General features: G+C 43.5%; 1 protein-coding gene across 2 annotated transcripts in view; it reads left to right on the forward strand.

Moving 5' to 3' along the window:
- Positions 1–808: 808 nt before the first annotated feature.
- Positions 809–21,269, forward strand: part of PARP14 (poly(ADP-ribose) polymerase family member 14) — a 46,830-nt gene continuing 26,369 nt past the window's right edge. The window contains exons 1-6 of one of the 2 annotated variants that reach the window (XM_061194252.1): positions 809–1,024; positions 5,934–6,058; positions 6,822–6,855; positions 9,954–10,196; positions 12,922–13,158; positions 17,354–19,596. In XM_061194252.1, the coding sequence (XP_061050235.1) occupies positions 838–1,024; positions 5,934–6,058; positions 6,822–6,855; positions 9,954–10,196; positions 12,922–13,158; positions 17,354–19,596 (3,069 nt within the window). In that variant the 5' untranslated portion in view covers positions 809–837. The remainder of the gene's footprint in view (positions 1,025–5,933; positions 6,059–6,821; positions 6,856–9,953; positions 10,197–12,921; positions 13,159–17,353; positions 19,597–21,269) is intronic. The other variant, XM_061194253.1, reaches the window with a different exon arrangement.

Below are 21,269 nucleotides of genomic sequence, written 5' to 3' on the forward strand. Positions count from 1 at the left end.
GCAGCTCAAGGGATCCCATACAAGTAAATCACACGGAACTCCCCTCTTCCCCACCCGCCAAGGTTATCCCCAATCACCCTTGGCTTCTGGTTCCATGTTGCCTCCCCATAAACCCTCCCTGAGCTCCCACACCTGGGCTAGGAGCCCCTCCTAATTTGTTCCAGGAACACCTGTATATTCCTTCCAAAAGCACTTATTCCACTGTGTCCTAACTGCTCTGCATCCCCACAGCTTCATGAGCTCAGTGAGGGCACAGACGGTGTCTGTTTGTTGAATCCATTCAGCTTGCATGGCCCCTAGCCAATATTCCATAAAAAGACGGCTGTGAATGTACTGTGTCCCCCACATCTCTAGACACAGAATATTTAACAGGTCAGGAGGGAAGCAAGGTAAAATTCTGATAATTAGTTGACTGTTGAAAGAAGTCTGAAAATGGGCCCCAGACATTCTAAAGAATCAGAGTTTGTAAAACGGCGGCCTGCGGCAAAAATGAAGCTTTCTTCTTGTTTCCGCAAGGTCTAGTGACCAGAGCTGCTGATTTCACCTGTGGCTTGGGTGAGTGGCAGATAGTGCCCTGAGCTTAGGGGCCCGCGTATACAGATGCAGGGAGGCCACGAAGGCGATACCACCTTCTGCCGTGGTCCAGAGATGAAGGTGAAGAATTGGGGAGGGGGCGTCGGGAGGACGGTGGTTTCTAGTCCAACTACGGGCAGCTGTTTACAGCTAAAGGCGGGAACTAAGGGTGGGAGGAGTGTTCTGGGAAACGAAAGCGAAAGAGGCTTAACCACCGGGATTTGGGTGGGACCTGCAGTCGGAGCCGGACCAGCGCAGGGGAGGATGGCTGGGTCCGGCTCCTTCCCGCTGATGGTCGAAGGGTCCTGGGGTCCCCAGCCCCCGAAGAACTTGAGCACCAAGTTGCAGATGTACTTCCAGAGCCAGAAGAGATCAGGAGGCGGGGAGTGTGAGGTCCGCCAGGCGCCGGGGAGCCCGCCTCGTTTCCTTGTGCTCTTCTACCCCGACGACGGTGAGGGGGGCAAGGGGTGCGGGGGAGAGGGGACAGCCGGGCTCTCCTTCCAGGGAAACCTGGGGCTGGGGCGCGCGGCGGGAGAATTCGTCCGGCTCCGGCAGCAGGTGTAGGAAAGAGCGTGGGGGGCGCAGAATAGACAAGGCGCGTCGGGGGCGCTGCGGTGCCCCCTGCGCGGCGCTTCCAGGCGCGCCCGGAGCTGGCGGCAGACAGCCCAGGTGGGTTAAATAAACATTTAGAACCGTGTGACTGAAGGGAGCTGCCTGAGAGCTGGTACACCTACCTCATTTTACGAGGCTACATCGTGTAGTGGCATCGTGTGTTAGGGGCAGAGTTGCAATGCCATTGCAATTTTTGTCTTCTTCCTATGAAAGCCGCAGTTCTGGAACTCCAGAGGTTTATGGGAACACAATTTGAAGGGAAGAGAAGGTTTCCAGGAAAGTCACATCTAAACTGACTCCTGAGGGTGAATTCAGTTCTTGATAGGCGAGACACTGGGGAGGGCTCTTCAGATGGGAGCTGGCTGCAGTGCTGGGGACAGGAGAGCAAAGGCGTCTCCAGGGAAGTGCTGGGCGCCCTTGGGTAGCTTTGGTTTGAGGAATGAGCCCTCTCCTTATCTCTGTGCACAAGCGAGGTCTGGAGACTGGCACTAAAAAGAACAGGTAGGATCTGGGAAATTTTATAAGATTACAAAGAGGGTGCTTGTCTTTTAAAAAATCTTAGGCCTTCTCTTATTAAACTTCCTTTTTAAAAAGAAGTGGGGTGGAAATTAAGGCTAATAGAATATTGGGTTGAGATAAAAGAGGACCTTGCATGACATGCTAAGGAGTATGAACTTTCCCCCACAGGTAGGCAGGGGAGAGCCATGTCCAAATACACTTTTGGGAGATAAATTTGGTTGCAAATAAGTACAGTGATTTCTGTTGGGAGAAACCATAGACATCAGACCTTTGAAGAGTGTCATGCAATGTCCAAGTGAGGACCAGTGAGCCCTTGAACAAGGAAAGTCAGCATGGGGATGGAAGATGCATGTTTGCGTACCGTCTGGATTTGGTAACTGATTCTACAGGATGCTCCACTTGAGAGAGAGGGAGAGGGAGAGCCCCTGTGCTTTCTCTTATTTTTTAGATGGGGAAGGAAGGAGCTAAGCAACGTGAGGAGTCACAGGGATTTCCCCATGGGTCATGGAGATTCCCAGTGATTCTGGGATCACTTGGGAGAGGGGCAGAAGCATTGCCTAGAATCTCATTGTCTGCATGTAAATATAGAGGCTTATTGGAGGGGAAAGGCAGGTACTGTTGATCAATGCACAGTATCTTTGTCGAGGGTCGGCTGGAACCTCTCCAGTCAGCTTCAGGGTGGTCCTCAGGCTGGGAGCAGGGGTGGCATTCTGAGTTGATTGAGGGTTAGGAGTTTTGAGCTTTGAGGGGGAAGTTCCCTCCCCATAGGCAATTGAGCAGCTGAGTTAACCCCTCCTCATGCTGTTGCTATTAGGGAAGCCGGAGGACAAGTACCCACCAGTTATCTGCTTGCTCGAGACACCTACCAGGTCTGCACTGGGAAGCACGTGACCTGCTGTTCTCCCAGTGCACACTTTTTTCCATCAGAATCTCAAAGGCAAGGATGTGGACAACCCCTGACCCTGCCTTCCCGTTGCTGGATTTGGAGAAGCATTTGGGTCAGAGGAGAAGCAAGGAGGCTTACGAGGCCATCAGAGCAATTGGAATACTCTAGGGCAGGGATGCAAAAAGGAAAGAATGAAACCCAGAGAAGAGAGGGGTGCACAGACCAGTGTGAAGGAAGCGAGGTGGGCAGGGGTCAGGAGACCTGCCTGGCTCAGAGCCCTTAAAACAATGTCAAAAAGTTTTCCAAGGGTTAATTTCACCAAGCAATGCTCAAAAGGGCATCTGTGCAATGTAAGCCATTTCCCTGGGGCTTCATTTTTCCTCCCAGGATTTTACCATTTTGATTCCGATTGTCAACATCACCATGGGCCTGGCCCTTAGGGACACTTCTTTCTTCTTTAAAATCCCGTTATTCTCAAGAGTAGGCCTCACATTGCGGCAACAGACCCCCTGCATCCAAATCACAACAGGTTAAACAGGCACATTCCCAGCTCTGTCCTAGAGACTCAGGTACCCTGAGTGTGGGGTGGGTGGGAATCTGCATGTTTAACCACACCCCAGGTGACGCTGATTTGCTAAAGTCTGAGAATCCCTGTTGTTTGTTGATGACCCTGAATGAACAAAAAGGGAAATAATTGTAGAAAATACAAACCTCGTAAAAATACAAACAGCAAAAATATAATTGTGTGATGATAACATCATTCTGTTCTAGTCCTCAAAGCAGAAGTGATTCCCATCTCCCAGCCCACTTCCTCCCTTCACCCACATCTAGACTGCTCTAATGCCCTTCTTGCAGTAGTACCCGCCCAGCATACACACTCAAAGCTTAGTTCAGCTCTTTGTATGGTCAAAGTTCTTAGGGGTGGAAAGTCCCTGTTCAGTTTTGGTTTCCTCCCAGAGGAATGGCTTTCTCAGAAGCAAGTGGTCAGGAGTTTGCTAACATCAAATTACCTACCCCAGCACTGTCCCTCGGGCAAAGCTCTTCTCCCACAGGAACACCCTCTGCCCTCCAGGGAAGGAAGTGGCCCCAACAGGTGCAGGCCCATAGTGTAACACAACTTGACTCTTATCATTCACATAATAAGAATGAGCCCAAAAGCACTCCTGTGTAGAAATGAGTGGGTAGCAAACAGAAACTATTTGGAAGCTGTATACTTCTATATAATTGGCTGAATTTCTGAAAAGTCGAGTGTAAATTGCCTTGTAAGATTTTAAATCCTGGGCTTCCCTGGTGGCGCAGTGGTTAAGAATCCGCCTGCCAATGCAGGGGACACGGGTTCAAGCCCTGGTCCGGGAAGATCCCACATGCTGCGGAGCAACTAAGCCCATGCGCCACAACTACGGAGCCTGAGCTCTGGAGCCTGTGATCCACAACTACTGAAGCCTGCGTGCCACAACTACTGAAGCCTGCGCACCTAGAGCCCATGCTCCGCAACAAGAGAAGCCACCGCAATGAGGAACCCGCACACTGCAATGAAGAGTAGACCCCGCTCACCGCAACGAAGAGTAGCCCCCGCTCGCTGCAACTAGAGAAAGCTCACGCGCAGCAACAAAGACCCAACTCAGCCAAAAAACAAAAACAAACAAACAAACAAAATTTATAAAAAAAAAAAGATTTTAAATCCTGTTTCAGATGTGTACATTTATCATCTTTTCTGGTCATAATTTTGCTCCTGATTATTGCCAACTTCTCCTTAAATAAAATTAAATATGGATGGTCTGAGATTGGTGCAGAAGAGAGCCTGTCCACATGGGTAAGGGTGTTTAGAGGGCAGCATTTCAGCTCTTCTTCCTCCCAGATTCACTTTCTCCTTGTTGCGGATCACTTACTGTTAACTGCTACCACTTGCTCTCTTAAAATAGTTGTGCCCATACATATTACACACAATCTCAGAACAAGCTGGCACATTTAGATACCTGGACAGGACTCTGCCAAAGTATAGGGAATAATAAAAGGAATGTAACACAGAGGTCCATGACTCTAGATAGCTTGGCTTATAAAACTTAGCCTGCTCTCTGGGCTCAGGGGTCCTATCCAGTCCTTAGTCCTCACTCCAGCTTAGGTCAGCCTATCAGGAGTCCATGCAAAAACACCCACCCTGCTCACAAAGAATGAAATTAGAGTCTGGCATTCCTTCTCATATTGTTTTTGAGGCCTGTTTTTGAGATGGCATCCAATTAAGTCATCACCTCCCTCATCCTCTTCATGGATGGTTGAGGTGGGAAAGCTATTCAAGTCCCTCTTGATGAAAGATTCTACCCGTATCTTCAGCCTCAGCAGGCAACCATATCAGAATACAACATGGTAGCCCAACATCCATAGCAGAGCCACACCTGTGAATGCAGGGCACTCTCCAAGGTTCTTCTTCGCCCTGACCTCTTTGTACCCCCTGACTACGTTGGCCAGGCCTCCTCCTCTAAACTCACTCATTCCCTGTTCTCCACTGTCTCAGATACACCGATTTTCCTTTTCTCTCTCTGACTGCTCCTTCTTATAATTGTACAATAACTTACAGTTACACAGCTCTTATGGGTGTCACAAAATTCATTCACAGACGCTGCTTCAAGTATGGAAACTGAGACGCAAGAAGTTAAGATATTTTCTCAGTGACACAGCTAGTTGGTGGCAAAGTTGGAATTTGAATCCAGGTCTTTGGACTCATGTCCACTGTTCATTTTTTTCTTCCACTGCAGCCCAGCTGCCAAATGTGTTAATTTTTTTTTTTTTTTTTTGGTAAGAATCTCTCCCATCTTATCATCACAGGTTAAAGAATTGATTAAAATACCTTTTTAATGAGGCTCCTCGCCATTCTGCTCATGTTCACCTGAGTCACTTTCCTAAAACATGGCTTTCATAATGTCATGTCCTAGCATCCCTGGCTCACAGTGAGGGATGATTTAATTATTTCCCTTCACTGTAGAATAAATATTGCTACCTTTCTGAGTGCCTACTGGGCATCACGTACTGTACTAAGTTCTTTATAATGTTTCTTGAATCTAATCCATGTAACACCCACACAAGACAGTCTTCATTAATTAATAGACAAGAGGACAGATTTTGTAAATAAGGCTTATTAAGGAACATGCTCAGGGTTAAAAAAGTAAGTTTAAAGATAGAATTCAAATCTGTGTCTGCTTGCTAAACTTTCCCCCTTTTCACCACACACAGCCTCTCTTGAGAAGCTGACCAAGCCGTTGATTGATGATGATGAAGCCTATGGAAATCATAGAATAATTTTGTGAATAAAGATTGCTTAACAGTTGGCTTTTTAAAAAAATTTCAGTTCGGCAGCAAGTTCTGGCGAGAGAGAACCACGAGTTAGTATGGCCAGGAAAAGGAACATTCAAGTTAACTGTCCAGTTGCCCAGAGCCACGGATGAAGTCCAGGAGGGGAAAATTCCAACAATGGTAAGTAAAGGGGTGATTACAAGGGAAGTAGGGTGTTCTCCCAAGGTGTGTGGGATGGGAACCACGATGAGGAAATATAGTGGAATGAGAAGTACAACTCAAACTGGGGTGAGGAAAGCAACTTACAGATGTGGAGGGAGTGAGAGTGGTGATAGGGTAGGTATGAAATAATGGAAGAAGAAGCACTTCTTGTTTGATTTTTGACACTTTTGAAAATTCAAGATTGGGGGGTTACCATAATGGTGGTTTGAGACGTAAAATCTTGGGTCTGTTTGTCCCAGGTACTTAATAACCTGGAACTTGCTATATTTGTTTCATTTTCACATGGTTTAGAGGGGCCAGCGATCTATACTGCAGGTACTAAGTATTTCCTCAATTGTAAAATGGGATAGTAATAGTATTGACCTCTTTGGATTATTGGATTGTTGTGAGGATTAAATGAGACAGCCTTAGTAAAGCACATGGCGTAGTGCTTGTTAATAGTACACACTCAATAAATGTTAAATGGGAAAAAGAACATGAGCTAAATTATTTCTCTGATTTAGGTCTTACCTCAAACACTTGGTGCTCCTTTGGGGTTTCTTTTATTTGTGACTCGTTTTTACCAGTGATTTGTGTGCTGTATATTCAACAGCATCATTACCTGAGCTTTTAGTTATAATTTCTGTAGACCCTACATCTCCAGGCTGGTCCTAGGGACATTTTCTTAATGTAAAGAGATTATTAGTAATTTATTAATGCTACTTTATTGTTTGGGTTTTAGGAATCCAAGACCAAAGAACGTGTGAAAGAATCAGGTAACTTCTCATTCACCAGGCAGTTTTGCTTTCAATATTAAACACTTTGTGTTGCAGAGGTCATCCTTCTCTTCTTGACTTCACAAGTCAGGGTTTGTTAGCTGAGAGATGCTTTGGGCTGCATCATCTCCATCCTCTCAGCCAGCTGTGCAAGGGTTGCCTCTTGAGCTCTAAGGGTTCAGGTCAGAAGGATGGGAACAGCTCTCTCTGTGGGGGCTGGGAGACACCTTGCAATTGATGGGAGGATAAAGAGGTACCCGAGAGGTGGATGAACTGACCTTTAGAGTCTACCTGTGCCCAACCGGCCATTGTGAAGCAAGGACATGATGTGACAGTGGGTGCTGTGTGTGGCTAAGTCAGTTAGTGCTGCTGTCTGAGCGCTGGGTGCAGGATGTGGGTGTAGCCCTCCAGACCAGCGGCAGCTCTTCTCGTCCCATCTGCTGTAGGAAACAGCTAGCAACCTAGTAGCTATACAGTAGGACCTTGTTGTTTATCCATCCTATATATAATAGTTTGCATCTGCTAATCCCAAACTCCCAATCCTTCCTTCCCTTACCCCTCCTCCCCCTTGCTAACCACCAATCTGTTCTCTATGTCTGTGAGTCTGTTTCTGTTTTGTAGTTATGTTCATTTGTGTGGTATTTTAGATTCCACAGAGAAAGACAAATACCATATGATATCACTTATATGTGGCCTCATTTCTTACACCTCTGCACAAGTGCTCCTTAAGCTTCATTTGTCAAATTGCCATTTCCTAAATGGTTTTGGTGCAATCTCGGCACTCTGTCTATAGTTCTGTTGCTCACAATACATTCTACTCCACTTTTCTCTACCTAAATTCTAGGATAGCCTTCAATATCTACTCAGGTCCTTCCTCTTCTCTGAAGCCATTCCAAGCCAGCCCAATTCCTTAATCTCTCTTGTTTGGATTCCTGGCTTGATTGTTGACACTGTTTATTTGGCAGTCAACCAAGCCACTCTTGTGATGAAACTTCTAATAGTCATGGGGTTATAAACTATATTGCTAGAAAGGCTCTTTCCATTCACTTAAGTCCAATAATCTCATTTTATAATTAAGAGACGTGCCCAGGGTCACATGGCTAAAGAGTGGCCGAGTCAAGGGTCGAACTCATATAGCTCACCCCGACTCCAGTAGTCGTTCTGGTTTGTCATGCCTGTCTCACTGAATGCTAATTTATGTTGTTATTGAATCCTTAAGCTATTTTTTATTTGGCATGAGTGTGTGTTTGTGTGGTGTCACATCCAGCACATAACAGGAGTGTTTGTCAGGGTCATCTAACTGCTGTATCAAACAACCCCCCAAATCACAGTTCAGTGTAGTCGGCAGCTAGAGTGGTGGGGGGAGTCTAGACTGCTTCACACAATTATTCAGGAATCCAGGCTCCTTCCATCTTTTTGACACCGTTATCTGTGATATGTGGCTCCAAGGTCACTGCAAGGGAGAAGGAGATTCACATAAAGGAGATTTGATTGGCCAGGTCTGGAAATGGAATTCACCAGTTCCACCCATATTCCATTAGCCACATGAACTCTACTGTAGGAACTCAACTGTAGGAAGTCTGGGAAATGTTGCCTAGGAAGAAAACAAAATGGATTTGTTGAGCACATAGCATTTTACTCTGCCATGATAAACATTTACAAATGTCAGTTCCATTTCTTATTTATTTATTTATTTATTTTTGTATACATCCATTAGAAAACTGGTAATTTCCTTTTCTAGCGTTTTTTGTATGCACCCATCTCCACACAACCAGTGCCTTGAACATAAGGGTGCTAATTGAATAGTTGCTCACAGAATGTCTAAAGATCATAACATACTCATTGTGCTTCATTGCACAATCATAGAGTGAGATGGACCTTCTGTATACAGTTAACCCTTGAACAACACAGGTTTGAACTGCGTGGCTCCACTTATACGTGGATTTTTTTCAATAAATATATTTGAAAAATTTCTGGAAATTTGACAATTTGAAAAAACTCGCAGATGAACTGCATAGCTTAGAAACATTGAACAAATTAAGAAAAAATTAGGTATGTCATGAATGCATAAAATATATGTAGATGTACATATAACATACAAAATATGTGTTAATCGACTGTTCATGTTATCAGTAAGGCTTCCGGTCAACAGTGGGTTATTAGTAGTTAAGATTTTGAGAAGTCAAAGTTATACGCAGTTACTTGGCTGTGCAGGGGGTTGATGCTCCTATTCCCCGTGTTGTTCAAGGGTCAACTGTATATGTAACTCACTTATGGCCAACGATGAAGCGGAACAAGCTGGCTGGGTGGTTGCTATTCTGTAAGTTTGAGGTATACACATAATTCTCTGGGCCATTTTATCTTCCATGTGCATTCCTTAGTCATTCACTGTAAGTATCCTTTTTCTCTCCAGTGATAGGAAATTATTGCTTTTCAGAGCATAATGTGTTAGGTGATGCCCAAATATGGGCATGGGATAGTCTTGCTTTTCTCCAGTGACCTAAGCAGTAATTCTCCAATTCAGCAAACATTTATTGAGCCTCAACTATATACCATATGCCATCAATACAAAGATGAATAAATATGTCCCTTGCTTTGGAGTAGTTTGGTTCAATAACTGTAATTTGGTGCAGTGATAGAAATATATGTCAAGTGCTATGAAAAACAAGGCAGGTTCCTTAGAGAAACAAGGCAGAAAAGAGTGTAATAAAATTGAACATAATCATCATCAACATCATATGAATAGACAAATACTGTTTTTAATTTTAATTAAATTAAGCTAAAAGTCCTCTAAGATCTGTTTTTTTTAAAAAAATATTTATTTATTTGGCTGCGTTGGGTCTTCACTCTAGTTGCGGCCCCTGCGGCATGTGGGATCTTATTTCCCTGCCCAGGGATCGAACCCATGTCCCCTGCATTGAAAGGGGGATTCTTAACCACTGGACCACCAGGGAAGTCCCCTAAGATCTGTTTTATTTGAGTTAGCCAAGAGATCAGGAAGGGAAGAGGGCAGTGTAATTAGCTTATGATAATTTACTTGCTAAGAACATGGTAGATAAATATAACATCTTGTACCCTTTTTGTCTCCCTAAAATCAGATGCATCAGAAGAACTAGATGCAAATATCTCTCTCAATAGAAGATCAGAAAAAAAGGAAGACACCCCAAAAGAATGTGAAAATATTTCCTCTTTGGTTGCATTTGAAAATCTCAAGGCAAATGTGACTGATATGATGCTAATCTTGTTAGTGGAGAACCTAAGTGGCCTGACCAATGATGACTTTAAAGTGGAATTAATACAAGATTTTAATGTTGCTGTAGTTACCTTTCAAAAATATACCGGTAAGATCAAAGGATGCTCCATTTGTCAGCCTACTTTGCACTACACTTTGGGATTTGGGACACCTAGATTATGGAACGTTTCTGAAAGCTTCACTCTTTCTAATAGCTAGTAAGAGAGGACTCCAAGTTAATACAGATGCTTTCTTATTTTGAAAGAGAAGCAAATTCGTTCTGAAGCCAAATTCTGATTTTTTTTTAATAAGTTTATTTATTTTATTTATTTATTTTTGGCTGCGTTGGGTCTTCGTTGCTGTGCGCAGACTTTCTCTAGTTGCAGCGAGCGGGGGCTACTCTGTTGCCGTGCGTGGTCTTCTCATTGTGGTGGCTTCTTTTGTTGCAGAGCACGGGCTCTAGGCGCGCAGGCTTCAGTAGTTGTGGCACAAGGGCTCGGTAGTTGTGGCTCGCAGGCTCAGTAGTTGTGGCGCACGGGCTTAGTTGCTCCGTGGCATGTGGGATCTTCCCGGACCAGGGCTCGAACCCATGTCCCCTGCATTGCCAGGCAGACTCTTAACCACTGCACCACCAGGGAAGTCCCTCTGATATGTTTAATAAATCAAACTTTATTGTATGAGTTTTTGTGTGTGTGAGAGAGAGACAGACAGACAGAGAGACAGAAATAACACACCGCAACAGAAATCTAAAGTCAGGTTATTAAAGAGATTCCAAGCAAAGGACTCAATGTTTTCCCATGTGTTATCTCATTGGGAGGAGTAAATATTGATCTGTGTTACTAAACTGGACTTGTTGGAGAGTAATAGTAACAGCAAATACTCATATAGTGTTACTATAAGTCAGGTACTATGCTAAGTTTGTTCCACGTATTAATTTATTTGTTCCTTTCAACAACCTTTTGAGATTATTATTATTCCTCATCTTACAGTTGAGGAGACAGAGACACAGAGATGCTAATCAGAGACACAGAGATGCTAATAACTGGAAGAACTAGATTTGAACTGAAGCAGCCCACCTCTGTAGAGCCTGTTCTCTTACCCCTTTACCATATATTTCCTTAGTGGGGTTGGCCAAAAAGTTCGTTTGGGTTTTTTGTAACATTTTACGGAAATACTTTCATGGTTGTCACATATGCAGGGATGAGTAAGTGCATATGACGCAGAAAATGAGTGCTCTTTAAGGTCTGTGTGAGGAGTCTGTGGACAGTTTCTGAGATTGGAAGAGCCATCTCTGGAAGTCAAGGAAATTTTCCAATTCCAAGCCCTCACTATTCCATGGCCATGGCAGTGGAATGGTTGATCTTAATCAACCAGCACAGGTTATGAAGTCAAAATTCTAGTTCCACCATTTAACTAATTATCTGAGGTTGACCACGTTACTACCCTCTGTGTGCTTTACTTTCCTCATCTATAAAATGGGGACAATAATACCTAATACAGTTTCTGTGAGGATCAAATGAGATGGTGTTTGCTCTTAACATAGTACCTGAGACATGATAAGGACTCAATAAAGGGAGCTATTCTTACTTCAAATTTATGATTATTTCTTATAAAGGTAAAACTAAGTTGACTTGCTTTTGTTCATTGATCAAAAATCTTGATACCTACTATGTGCCAGGTACTTGTCTCGCTGTAGGTACACAGATGAATAATTCTTGGTTCCTGCTCTTGAGGAACTCGTGTGGAGGAGGGAGGAAATCCATTCATAAGTGAACAATGAAGATGCAAGAGGAGAAACTGCTTCCCTCAGCTGTGAACAGCAGGCTGTGGGGAATGGGAGGAAAGAGGACACAAGCATGGTGGCTTGGTTATCTTTGAAGTTTATACTCCAGCAGTACCAGGCTATCAGGTCTCAGATATGCTATGTTGCTACACGCCCCTGCTGGTCCCTCTGCCTGAAATGTTTCCTCCCCTTAAATACCCGGTAAACTCTTCTTCATCCTTCAAAACTCGGCTCAGTGACTACTTACTCTGGGAATCCTTGTCTGATTCCCAGTATTAATCTTCCCACCTCATTTGATCCCCAAATAGGCCATTTGTTTGCTTTCAAGACTTCCTCCCTCCTGGATGGTGAACTGGAGGGCTGTTATAGTCATCCCCTCTATCCCCGGATCCTAGCCCGGAGCCTGTTATGTCATGGGCTCACCGTCAATATTTATTAATTTGAAAGAGATAATGGGGCTGAGTCTGGAAGGAGGAACAGGACCAGGGTAAAAAAATTGGAGAAGGGCACTTTAGACAGAGGAAATTGTATATACGAAGGCAAAAGAGAATGTAGTTTTCAAAATAATCATTGGGTTTTGTGGCAGTGTGGAAAATAAAATGAATGGTCGGTAATAACAAGAGGTGATATTTAGAAATTAGTTTGAAGTCAGATAGCCAAGGGCATTGTAAGCCTAGCCAAGGAGCTTGAACTCATGCCTGCAGGTAATGGGGAGCCGTTGCAGGATTCGAGGAAGGAGTGAAATGAGGAGATTTGTATTGTAGAGAGTGCATTCAGGTGGTGATGTCAAGGAGGGGTGGAAGGGGCTGTGACTAGAGGCAGGCACATGACTCAGTGTCAGCAATCCAGGTAAGACATTCCTACGTGCATTGCTGTTCAGAGGCTGGAAGCTTTAGGCATGTAGATTCTCACGTGGGAATTAAAATCTTGCATTTAAAAATTGAGTGCTTAACCTCCCTCCTTTATCTCAATTAATATTCAGTTTCTTCTGTATAATATAAAGATATAATCATAATTTTTGATTGATTGATTAATTGATTATGGTTTGTAGATGCGCTGAAATTTGTTGATAAATGTGTCAAGCACCATTCAGTGAAAGAACTTCAGCTTTCTGCAAGACTTCTGGAAGTGACAAAAACAGTCCGAGTTGAAAACCTGCCACCTGGTGTTGATGACCATGATTTGAAATGTTTATTTGAAAATCCTTGTAACGGAGGGGGAAGAGTTGCCAGCATTGAATGTTTTCCTGACGAGAGTTCAGCACTGATTGAATTTTTTGACAGAAAAGGTAATACCTATTAGCCTAATTTTGTAAACTTTACCTGGCATAATTAAAACCATTTTAATAGATCTTAACAGTTAACCGTTGAATTCTGATGTATTTTATTTTTATCTGTATATATTTTTGTTTTTTTGGTTTTTAAAATTTATTTATTCATTTGTTTATTTTACTTTTGGCTGCGTCGGGTCTTAGTTGCGGCACGCGGGACCTTTGTTGCGGTGCGCTGGCTCAGTAGTTGAGGCGTGTGGGCTTCTCTCTAGTTGTGGCGAGTGGGCTCCAGAGTGTGTGGGCTCTGTAGTTGCGGCACACAGGCTCTCTAGTTGTGGCTCGTGTGCTCAGTAGTTGCAGTGCGTGGGCTTAGTTGCCCTGTGGCATGCGGGATCTTAGTTCCCCGACCAGGGATCGAACCCGTGTCCCCTGCACTGGAAGGCAGATTCTTAACCACTGGACCACCAGGGAAGTCCCTCCATATATATTTTTGGAAATCCAAGTAGCAATCCTGTACATCTGGTATATCATGTTAAGTGAATCCAGTGATTCAAACTTTAGAGAAGCAATGTCAAGTTTTTGAAAGATATGAGGAGATTCTCTCATGGGTCTCTACTTATGACAGACTGAAAAATATATAATTCTTAGAGTCTTTGAGATACCGTATTTATAGAGGTGATCTGTGTTTTAGCTATACATTTGGTAGAAATTCTCAAGTTAACTTCAACAAGATTAGGTAAAGAAATACTCAGAAACACACAGTTCCTATGAAGTATCTTAACTTCCCGCTTCACTTGTCAGTGTCATCATTCAGAAATTAATAGGGATGGTTTCACATGATCAGTGGATGCCTGCTGGATTGTTCTTTGCAGTGACCCTGTGAAAACCTTGTCCAGCTGAACCTTAGGAAAACGTTTCTGAGGGATTCGTAGACATAGATTGCCCATTCTCTGAGGCATGTGCAAGGTCAGCTTGGAGATTCCACTGATGTTCAGAGGTCAAGGCTGAGGAGTAGGAATTAGGGAGCCAGACTTCTTAGGGAAAGAAGGAACGTTGTGCTTGGGATCAACTGAGGGAGCATGAGACAGGATCATGTGGAATGCCACTCACTTAAAGTAAACTGTTTCATGGGGGTACTTGGAGGAACCTCCTTTCAGCTGTTATGAGTTGGGGAAATTGTGGTGAAGGTATGGTTTGGATTAAAATGGAATGAAAGACCTAGTGTTCCTTGGGCAAAGGGATGAAAGATGAGCTTCTGTTGCATGTTCTTTAAATCTCTCTCAGCCTGGCCTTGGGCCCAGGGAGAGAGCTACATAGAGCTGTTACTCTAGAAGTTAACCTCCCAGCTTATGGTGGGAGTTGACAACTATGGGGCTTTCGAACATCTTGAGGGCATGGGGCAGTTGGGTGTGTCCTCAGAATGTCTATGTTACATGTGTATGAATAATAATAGGAACTATTTTATTCAGGTTTATTTTATGCTAGAGCCACACTTGTAGGGCACTCTCAAAAGTTGCTCTTTGCCCTGACCTCTTTGCACCATCTAACTATGTTGACCACACCTTCTCCTCAAAACTCACTCATTCCCTGTTCTCTGTGTCTGAGATACACTGATTTTCCCTTTCTCTCTCTGGCTGTGTCTTCTTCTGAATACGACTTACATTTGCACAGCTCTGCAGGGTGCTACCAAGTGCATTCACAGACACTGCTTTATGGGCGTTGCTATTATTGTAATCCCTATTTTACAAATGAAGAAACTGAGGCACAAGAAGGTCAAATAACTTGACCAAGGTTACACAGCTAGTAAGTGACAGAGCCAGGATTTGAACCTGGGTAGTCTGGCCCCATAATCTGTGCTCTTAACTTCTTCACTTTCCCCCAATCTCCTGTACATCTATGACATTAATTTTTCTTGTAGGATATTTCACCACTTACAATGAGTTAATAATGAGGCAAACTGTAGATAAAGCTGAATTAAAAACAGAATTTATTTAGCAATATTGTATTTTATATAGATCATTTGAGAGGAATAAGTTAGGCACTTTAATCTGAAATTATTTTGTTCAACTTCACAGAATCCAATTCACAAAATCTTAAGGAAGGGAACTCTTATTGAATGCTTGTTGTACATGAGGTCTTTTTTAAAAAAAATATTTTATTTATTTATTTATTTGGCTGTGCTGGGTCTTAGTTGCATCATGCGGGATCTTTAGTTGCGGCATGAGAACTCTTAGTTGTGGCACGCATGTGGGATCTAGTTCCCTGACCAGGGAGCATTGGGAGCGCAGTGTCCTGTCCACTAGGCCACCAGGGAAGTCCCTACATGAGATCTTTTGCTGTGTTTTCTGCCACAGTATCTCATCACTGAATCCTCATAAGAACCTGCACAGTTATATAGTTTTTTGTTTTTTGTTTTTTTTTTACAGAGGAGGAAAACAGGATGGAGAGCTTAAGCCACTTTAAGGTGATATCTGTGATGGTTCTTGGGTCAGACAGACCTGAGTTCAAATGCCTGGCTTTGGTGCTTACTAGCTTAGTGATCTTGGGGAAGTTACTTTAACCCACCAAAGCCTCTGTTTTCCATCTGTAATAGAGGGCTCACATTACTACTTAGCTCAGAGGAATGTTGTGAGGATCAAATTCAATTGTACCTGCAGAGTGCTTGGCACATGGTGGTACTCACTGGTACTCAGAGTCTGTTCCAGGCCATGGTGGGAAGTTGAAGCCATGAGTCTGGGCGTCTGAAGGCCACGTTTTTTTCATTAGGTCTGGCTCCAGGCTTAGGAGCCAATGGTGCACAAGGTGAAGTTATTTTTAACATCTTTTCACAAGATGCTATTTTAATCCAAGTTGTTCCTGGAGTTCATTCTAATTCCCTTCCTGCTTAGACCCCTTGTACCTGTCTAATAACTAACACAAAGTGAGGAGGGGTTTGGGGGAGAAGAGTACCCCTACACACACACATACACACAGGGACTGTCCCAGTAAAAGTGGCAGGAAGGGGATTAGAGCAGGGACAAGGGATGTGCAGGACTTACTGAATCAGAGTCTCTGGGGCTGGGCTCTCTGATGACTGTGAAGATCATCTTGGTTTGGAACCCTTGGAAGAGCGGCAAGAGCACGGGCTTTGGCGTTAGACAGACACTGGCTTGAACCTTAGCTCAGATCTGTACAGTCTGTGTGACCCTATTCGAGTTACCTAACATTTCCTAGCTTCAGTTTTATCAGTTGTAAATAGGGATGATAATAATAGTGTCTCTACCTCAAAGGTTTGTTTTGAGCATTAAATATATGTAAACCACTTAGAATATTGTCTGACACGTAGTAAAAGCTATTATAATTATTATTATGCTCCTCCTCTTAGAAGTATTAACGGAATCTAAGTCATCTGTGAAATCTAAAATTGTGCGACCGTACAAGAAGAAATAAATGACATGATTCTTAGATTAGCTTTGCTTTGAGCGGGAAAATATTCTTCACAGTGGAGCAAACATTATCCCCTTGCTGGTGACCAAACTCTTCTCTCTCTTTTTTTGTTCAAATACATTTATTTATTTATTTATTTTTGGCTGCATTGGGTCTTTGTTGCTGCGCGCGGGCTTTCTCTAGTTGCGGCGAGCAGGGGCTACTCTTCGTTGCCGTGCGTGGTCTTCTCATTGCGGTGGCTTCTCTTGTCGCGGAGCATGGGCTCTAGGCGCATGGGCTTCAGCAGTTGTGGCACAAGGGCTCAGTAGTTGTGGCTCACGGGCTCTAGAGCGCAGGCTCAGTAGTTGTGGCGCACGGGCTTAGTTGCTCCGCCGCATGTGGGATCTTCGCGGACCAGGGCTCGAACCCGTGTCCCCTGCATTGGCAGGCGGATTCTTAACCGCTGCGCCACCAGAGAAGTCCCTCTTCTCTCTTTCTTAACCTGGTGGTGATATATCAGTGTTATCAGAAAAACAGAAAAATAGAATTTACTTAACAGAATTGCAACATAGAGTGTTCTTGGCTGGAAAGTAACTATTACATGAAATAAGGAATACCTGTGCAGTGTTAATACATATCAATTTATATCTGAGCACTCTGGGAGTAGTGCTTCTTTTTAATAGCATGTTGTAACATCGAAGTTCTACAAACATTAGGATTTTTTTTTCTCTAGAATAGGAAAGCTTGTTTGCTTGTTTTTTCATCTGAAACATATTACACTGAGATTACTTTCTTTCTTTCCTTTAAGTGTTAGACACCATCATGACCAAGAAACTTGACCTCAATAATATGCCGCTCTCTGTGTTCCCGTACTATACTTCTTTGGGCACAGCCTTGTATGGACAGGAGAAGCCTCTGATCAAGCTTCCAGCACCATTCAGAGAATCACTGGATCTTTCCTTATGGAAGTTCTTGCAGAAAAAGAATCACCTGATTGACAAGATAAATGATGAAATGAAACATTGTCACTGTGAGCTAACATTGTGCCAACTCGGCAGTGAAGTGATCATCAGACCTGCAGCCACCTTAGTCAGTCAAGGAAGACAAAGAATCAAGACCTGGCAGAAAGATGCTTCTACAGTATTCTCTGGTATCAGGTCTAAGTATACAGTGACCTCATTTAAAGTGGATTCAACAGTATGGGACATCATAAAAGACAATTTAGAAGATGATAGGATTTTGACTGAGTTTGATGCACTAACAGGGATTGCAACCTTAGTGGGGAAATCAGAGGATGTACAAAACATTGAGCCACAGATCAAGGACTTAGAAGGCACCATTCAAGAAATTAGAAGAGAAGAGCAAAGTCTGAAGCAAAAACTGGCCATTTCTCCAGGAAGGTATTCACTTCTGTTGCACAGCGGTATACAGGAGCATCTCCACATGGAGTGCCCAGAGGTGGAGATTTTTTATGATGAAGCCTCTCAACACATGTGCTTCAAAGGACTCCCTGCAGATGTGTATAAAGTAAAGTGTGAAATCCAGGAAAAGGTATACACCATGGCTCAGAGAAACATTCAGGTTCCCCCGGAGGTTTTTCAGTTTCTGCAACAGGTTGACTGTGCAGAATTCTCTAAGTCTCTCTTTATAGCCCAGAACATTCTTGCAGTTTATGAGCTAGAGGGCACAACTGTTCTCTTAACTGGTGCTTTTTCTGAAGTCCTGTTAGAAGCTGAAAAGCAAATGGTCAGTGCCTTAAATTATAAGTGCATTGACATTGAAGACAGGCAAGTTCTTAACAGTAAGAAATGGAAAGGGCTCACTTGCAATTTGCATAAGAAACACAATTCCTCCTCAAAGACTGTAATAATCCATGAGGTAACTTCAGAAACCACAGCCCAGGTCATCATCACAGGCTGTGTGAGAGAAGTAAATGAAATCTATGACTTGCTTTTTGACTTCATGGAAAAACACACAAAAATAGAGAAACTGATTGAAGTAAAGCCTTCCTTAGTTATTGATTACTTAAGGGCAGAAAAGCTATTGTGGCAAAAGATAAAGAAGATGAATGTTCAGGTAACTTTTAATCCTCAGAACAAGCAAAAAGGCATTTTACTAACTGGCCCAAAGACCAAAGTCCTGGAGGGAATGAACATTGTCACACAAGCCTGGGATTTGATCTGTGTTAAAAGCTTCCATATTGATAAGCCAGGAGCCAGTCAGTTCTTCCAGGATAAAGCACGGTATTATAAAAGTGAGGTCAGAAGGTTATTTGGTTGTTTTATTGAACTACAGAAGGATGAAGAAAAGGAGGGAGGCCGCACTGGTGGGCAGAGGTGCTTGTTTCGGACGGATTTAGCCCCTGGAGTCTCGCTGATTGTGCAGCAAGGAGACTTGACACAGTTTCCCGTCGAGGTGGTGGTGAACGCGGCCAATGAGGAACTCAAGCTCACGGGGGGCTTAGCTGCTGCTCTTTTAAAAGCAGCTGGCCCTGAGCTCCAAAAAGACTGTGACCAGATAATGAAGACAAGAAACGTCAGGATCTTACCAGCCTGTGCCGTCATCTCGAAAGCAGGAAAGCTCCCGTACCACCATGTGATCCACGCAGTAGGGCCCCAGTGGAGGAGCGATGAGGCCCAGAAATGTGTGTGGCACTTAAAGACTGCTGTGAAAGAAAGTCTCCATTTGGCTGTAAAACACAAGTACCGATCCGTAGCCATCCCTGCTATTAGTTCCAGAGCCTTCGGCTTTCCCCTACCCCAGTGTGTGCAGACCATTATTTTGGCCATCAAGGAATGGTTCCAGTGTAAACAGAATGGATGCAGCTTGAAAGAGATCTACCTTGTGGATATAGCTGAGAAGACTGTGGAGGCCTTTGCTGAAAGTGCAAAAATTATATTTAAAGACACCCTGCCTGATGTTGCTTCCCTGCCCAGTTTACCAGCAGCAGTCCAGCCCAACTTGAGAAAAGATCATGGAAAAGGAGCAAGTCTGTTGTCCCCAGAAGGCCTGAGGATCCTGTTGGTGAAAGGAGACGTGCAGAGTGCTACAGTGAGTGCCCCTGTTTTCAGAACACCCACCAGCGTGCTGGGACTCCAGTTAGCCTGTTGCTAAAGGGAGATTAGGATCAAGGGGAGAATCCCATGCCCTCCATCCCTGCCTTGAAACAGGTTTCCTTAGAAAATTGGGCTACTTCACCAAGGCATTCACTGATTGAGATTGGCCAATTACCTGGGGGAGCTGATAGCATATTCAGATCACCAGTTTCCAGTAAATGTGAAAATCCACAATAATACCTAACATTTACGAGGCTCTCTATACTTTTTCAGTGCTCTTACACCTGTCATATTTTGGCAAATCTAAGGTTAATTTCCTGTCAAATTCACTGATAGCAGATACAGAAAAATTAGAGCATAACATGGGGACGGAAGACAGTAATCTTATCAGCGGAACTGAACCAGAGGGTTCTGAGTCTGAGCTCCCAACAGCAGTAAGAAAATGTAGGGAGGAAGGTAGAAAGGGACCTGGGGAAGGTCTGGGTATTATGTGGGGACAATTCTTATAGCTCTGCCACGGGGTGACATGTTTTTTAAAAATGTACTTAGCAACCTTTTCAACACAGGCTCTAATCCAAACAGTCCTGGAAGTCCCCTGCTGTGCCAGGTGTTAACTTCCTGAGCTGGGCGAATGTGGGCAGTCCTGGGGCAGGGGTGCTTAGGGAAGGCCATTTGCATATCTTATTTGGAGAAAAGTCTATTCACATCCTTTGCTCACTTTTGAATTGAGTTAGCTTTTTATTATTGAATTTTAAGAGTTCTTTATATAGTCTGGATACAGGTCCTTTAACAGATATATGATTTGCAAATATTTTCTCCCATCCTGTGGGTCATCCTCCTGTTTTGTTCAAGTTGTTACTTGGTTTAAAATATTTTTCTTTTAGTTTAAAATATGGAAAGAGATTGTAAAAAATTAGATTTCTACTTACAGTAAGCTTAAATCATAATTACAAGAATAATAGCTAACACTGACTATTTACTCTGAGCCAGGCACTCTACTAAGTGCTTGACATGCATTTTCTCATTCAGTGCCATGAGGCAGATTCCAGGATTATTATTATTCTCATTTCACAGATGAAGGAATGAGATTTAGAGGGGTTATATAATTTGCCCAAATCCCACATTTAACAAATGATAGAGCTAGGGTTGGAATGTGCATTGCTCTATTTCAAAATATTAAAAATAATTTTGTTTCTCATTGAAAAAAACAAGCAAATAAACAAAAATCTCTTTTGGCCAAGGGTCAGTAATTGGAGTGAGTTCCAATCCTCATTCACCTTGAACGCTGAGTACTAAGACATTCCTTCCATGCCTTTCACTCCCATAGGTGTGTGCCCTCTGAAGCCAAGACCTGCTCTGCATTACTCCTCAGTGACCCACGTGGGGCAGCTTTGACAATCACTTGGTCACACTCCCTCTCCCGTCTTCTCTTGGTGTCTTAGTCAAGCCTGATTAATCTGCTCACATTAACTGTCCTGCTGAAAAAGCTCCCATGGCTCTTCACTGCTGCTGGGAAGTCCAGTTGGCTTGGCACTTGAGGCCTTCTGTAGTCTGTGCTCAGCGTAACATTTCTAGCCTGGCTGGCACCATTTTGCTGCAGAAGCTCTCTATCAGGTCAAACTCATCTACTTGCCGCTCACAACCTACCATGCTTCTGTCCATGCTGTT

This window comes from Eubalaena glacialis, chromosome 6 (assembly GCF_028564815.1).
Source record: "Eubalaena glacialis isolate mEubGla1 chromosome 6, mEubGla1.1.hap2.+ XY, whole genome shotgun sequence".
NCBI lineage: Eukaryota > Metazoa > Chordata > Mammalia > Artiodactyla > Balaenidae > Eubalaena > Eubalaena glacialis.